This window comes from Peromyscus californicus, unplaced genomic scaffold (assembly GCF_007827085.1).
Source record: "Peromyscus californicus insignis strain IS unplaced genomic scaffold, ASM782708v3 Scaffold_7__1_contigs__length_154581171, whole genome shotgun sequence".
NCBI classification, from domain to species: Eukaryota; Metazoa; Chordata; class Mammalia; order Rodentia; family Cricetidae; genus Peromyscus; species Peromyscus californicus.
The window spans coordinates 14,885,881-14,890,380 of NW_026294595.1; the positions used below are offsets into that span (position 1 = coordinate 14,885,881).

Consider the following 4,500-nt stretch of genomic DNA (forward strand, 5'->3'; position numbering starts at 1 on the left):
AGAGGGACCTCAAGAGTTTCTCCTGGCTGGCAGGGGTGATTGGGAAGACAGGCTGTCTATTCTGCATGTGGTTTACTCGTTACCTCCACCCCCCATATCCATGTCAGCCTCGCTTCTTTTGGCCCACGGAGCCTGGTGTTTGAGCGTGGGCCTGTTGATAGTGTTGCGGGACCCATTTCTCCGTATGGCCAGCAGGGGGGAGCAGAGGGCCGCCAGCGCCAGCAAACGGGAGACGTCCTGAGGGTGACGTGTGATGGCTGTTTACCAGCTTGGGGTTCCCACCTGTGAAGTGGACGGTGACGACTGTGTGGCGACCGACCTGGGACACTCAGGTTGCTCTTAAAGTGAATGAAAACCTTCGAGGGCTAAAGCTTCCCACCACTTCTCGGCTCCTTCTTTGAGGAGAGGTCCCCCCAGGGCTGATGGGGAGGACCCAAAGCTCCACCCAGCCCCCGGCCCCAGGACACTTCCTTCTCTCCAGTTAGCCCAGGGGGCTGGGTCAGGGCAGGAAGCCATGGGCAGGTCTTTCCCACAAACCACGGAGGGAGGGGGGCTTCCTGCCTTCAGGGCCACCACACCTCCAAGGCACGGATAAACCCAAGTCCCGGCCCATCCCAGGAGTTCAACCTGTCAGATACTCACAGGTTCACCCCCACATCTCCTCCCAGCCCGAAAACAAGGGGCTCCTACGGTGGAGTCTTCACTGAATCCCCTCATGGATACCTCTACCAGTCACCGTAAATCAGACCCTGTCATACAGGACACTCCTCCAACCTGAGACCTGTGACAGGTGGCACCTCCAGCCCCAGCGAAGTTTGACCTCAATTCTCAGATCTGTACCCGCCATGGGCTTTGGAGACTTGGGTTTGGTGGGTGGGGTGTTAAAGATTCCTGATAAGGTGTCACTTAAGCAAGGCTGTCGGGCAGAAACTAGAAACCCAGTGGCTGACTGAGGGAATGAGCGGAGGAGGGCTGGCTGGTGGAGGGGGGCCGGCTGGTGGGGGGGGAGCTGGCTGGTGGAGGGGGGCTGGCTGGCGGAGGGGGGCCGGCTGGTGGGGGGGGGCTGGGGGCTGGCTGGTGGCGGGGGAGCTGGCTGGTGGAGGGGGGGGCTGGCTGGTGGAGGAGGGGGCTGGCTGGTGGAGGGGGGCCGGCTGGTGGCGGGGGGGGGGGGGGCTGGCGGAGGGGGGGGCTGGCTGGTGGCCTCTGCTGCCTCGAAGACCTCACCCAGGAGATTAGTGTCTTTATTAGTGGCACCTCTTTCCCTGAGGGACTGTGGCGCCAAAAGCCCAGAATCAGCCACGCTGCCCTTCCCCAGCCATGCTGCCCTTCCCCAGCCACACTGTCCATCCCCCACACCCCCACCCACCCAGCATATGGTCTGCACCCAGAGTTCTAGAATATGCACCTGGGTCCCTAAGGCTAGCACCTTGATTGTGGAGGGTCAGGGGCCTAAGGTTTTGTACCCACAAATCACAGCCTGGGATGTTCCCAGCTCCAGAAATACTGCCTCCTTGTTTCATCTGACCATTGAGCTGCAGGCATGTTCAAGGAAAGTTGGGGACCCCCAAGCGTCTTTCCTGGTTGATTAGCTTGTACGATATGCTCATTAATTCCCTCCATTCTGTTATCTCTTTCCTGGGATCCCTACTCTGAAGTCCACCAGCTTCATCATCCAGACGGCTTCTCCAGCCCACCCTGCTCTACTCATATCCCGCCTTCCTGTTCACCGACCCGAGCCTCAGGTTAGTCCCAGAGTGACCCAAGAGGCTGGATGCATAGGTCTTTGGTTTCAACATCGGCCTTCCACCCACACAGCCTCTCCCAGCAGCAGAAGTTCAAGCCTGGAACCAGCTTTCAAGGTCTTCATAGACCTGGCTGCGGGGCAAGTAAGGGTAGTGGGCACAGATGGTGCAGAAGCGTTCCCTCCAGTCACCCAGGAGCCGCACACGGAGCCGGTCTCGCCAAGCAAAGAAGCGCTGATAGCGACTCTCATTCATGCTGACAAGGAAGACAGCCAGCTCGCGGGCTGAGCTGAAGTCGTCCACATGTACAAAGGCATCTGGTGGCACAAAAGCCTCGTAGGTGGCCCGGGGAGGTCCCAGCACCACAGGCACAGCACCAGCTGCCAGCGCATTGCGCCAAAACTTCTCAGTGATGTAGTCTCGATGCTGCGAATTCTCAAAGGACAGGTAGAAGCGGTACTGGGCCACGGTGGGCAGCAGACAGTTAGCGCACAGGGGCCGTCCACTGGCACGTCCGAACACATCCACCCGCAGGTGAGGGGCCAGCTGCCGGTACAGCTTTGCACGCTGCTGCCGCTCCTGGAAATTGCTGACCACCCAGGCAGCCATCTTGCTTTTGGCCGGCAGTGGGGGTGTAGGCCCAGAGTAGGGCTCCAATCGACCATAGGGTACAAAGATATCTGAATCACGCCGATAGCTCAGCACCCAGTTGAAGATGCCTCGGAAGTGATGGAGACCACGGGTATTGCTGGGAGATTCCATGGAGGCCCAGACCCAAGGCTGTCCGTGCGGCCTCTGTTTCAGGGGCAGGCGAGACCGTAAGGTCTGCAGCTCACGGTGATGGAAAACAACAGCGTCTGCGCTGGCTAGCAGGCTCCGGTTAGCACTCAGGAGGCAGCTAGCCATGCCGTAGTGAGTGCAGGTATCATGGGGCAGCTCTGGGGGCCGGTCGGTGAAAGGCCAGTGCCAGATAAGGATGGTGACCATGGGCTGAGGCGCTGGGGCACCCCCGGGAGCTGATTCCAGCTGCCAAAGGAGCCAGAGGGCCACGAGTGTTGCACCTCCAGCCAGGCCCCCCCAGGCCCGCCGCCTCCGGGTCGGGTTGCACCCTGAAGCAGGATAAAAAAGGAGAGGCCCTGTCACCCTGAGGGATACCGGTAAATCCCCATCATCCCCCACCTGGGACGCCTCCAGGGCCAGGCACTCACCAGCACAATTCATCCACAGCTTCTGAAGTCAGTCACCCAAGGAAAGGAGGTTTCAAATCACAGCTGCCTCCCCAGTTGAGGCACCCTGAAATCACAGCTGCATCTCAACTCAGGCTCTGATGCTTTCCTTTCATCTACCCAAGGTGAGGGAAGCCAGGGGCCTTCCCACTTCTGCCCCGCCCTACCCCTTCAGTTTTTGGCATCATCCACTATCTGCCCCTGTCCTCTGCTGGAAGAAGGAATTGAGACAGGAAGAAGACCAAGCCAGGGCCCCCTGCCCAACCCTGCTGGTCCCTAGAGATGACCAGCTAGGCATACAGAGGAGGAACAGGGCGCCTGCTTGCCCTCAGGAAAAGGATAGCCCCTTTGTGAGTATTCTAAGCAGAAGTGGCCCCCTCTCCAGATGAGCACCCCCATCCATGGTCCACCACACAACCCCAGGACACCCGAAGAGAGCAACTGCACTTCCCCAGGAGGCCACAGAGGCCCCTCCCTGCAGTGACACCCACTTCCCCCAACTCCCCACTGAGCTGGCCCTGTTCCTACGGACCTCGGGCATCACAAACTGCTGTTCTCAGAGACCATGGCACCCCACCGCTGCCACCTCTAGGCACTGCCTCGTTCACAGACTCATAATCCTTAGAAAAGGCCCCATCACAGTCCGATGAGACCTTATAGCACATGCCCTCCAGGGCAGACTCAGAGCTCGCTGGACTTCAGGAAGGGCTAAGGATGCACATCTCTCCCGGCCTAGGGACCTGTGGGCACACAAACCTGGAACTGTAAGCTCAGCCCAAGGTCCTGGGTGGACTAGGAAGAGCTGCAGTTCACTTCCTTTCTTCCTGCTACCCCAGGAGGGGGCTTTCCAGTCTGGAAAGGGAAGGAGTCTGTGTGTCCCTGACGTGGACAGGCAGACTGGTGGGCAGGGGTTGGCATCCACTCCAGAGCAGGAAGGCTCGTCCCAGCCTCAGGTCTAGGCTTGTCTGGCTTCCCTCCAGCCGGCCCTGGTGGGCTAACCTGTATCTTGGAGGTAAGATTCTTCTCCCTCTCACCCCCCGACCCCCAATCTGGAGATGCAATGACCCAGTGCAGGCCAGGGAGGGTAGCCTGGCAGGGTCACCCAGAGCTTTAACCTATACAAGGCTTTTAGCCAGGGTGTTTCAGCTTCCTCCATCCCTACCAGACCCGCCACTCTGCTGCCCAGGACACTGTGGGGTCCCATATGGAGAACAGCAAGCTTGACTTGTCCATGTCCCCGACCTCCAGTTCTGAAAGGAACTGTTTGCCAGATCTGCTACCCCAGGGTCCCTTTTAGGGACCGCCTCTTACACTTCATCCAGCCCTGCTCTGTCTCACCACTGGGCTTCCAGGACTCCTGGCCTCCGCCAGCCATAGTCCACATGACATGCGGCTGTTGAGACAGGAACCAAGTGACTGACAGTTACCATGGTGGGGGCAGAGGCCAGTGCGGGCGGTCGAAGGTGACTGTTTGGCACCTCGGAGGTGCCCCATCCCCCCAATGCAGGGTATAACCTCCAGATTGTGGTGGA

The 4,500-nt window shown here is 59.4% G+C and overlaps 1 protein-coding gene across 1 annotated transcript; it reads right to left on the minus strand.

Moving 5' to 3' along the window:
- Nucleotides 1–1,346: 1,346 nt before the first annotated feature.
- On the minus strand, nucleotides 1,347–3,971 carry Fut7 (fucosyltransferase 7). Its single transcript, XM_052724557.1, has one exon. It carries the CDS (start codon nucleotides 2,961–2,963, stop codon nucleotides 1,836–1,838), a length of 1,128 nt encoding a protein of 375 aa, XP_052580517.1. The 5' UTR covers nucleotides 2,964–3,971; the 3' UTR covers nucleotides 1,347–1,835.
- Between the last annotated feature and the right edge of the window lie 529 nt (nucleotides 3,972–4,500).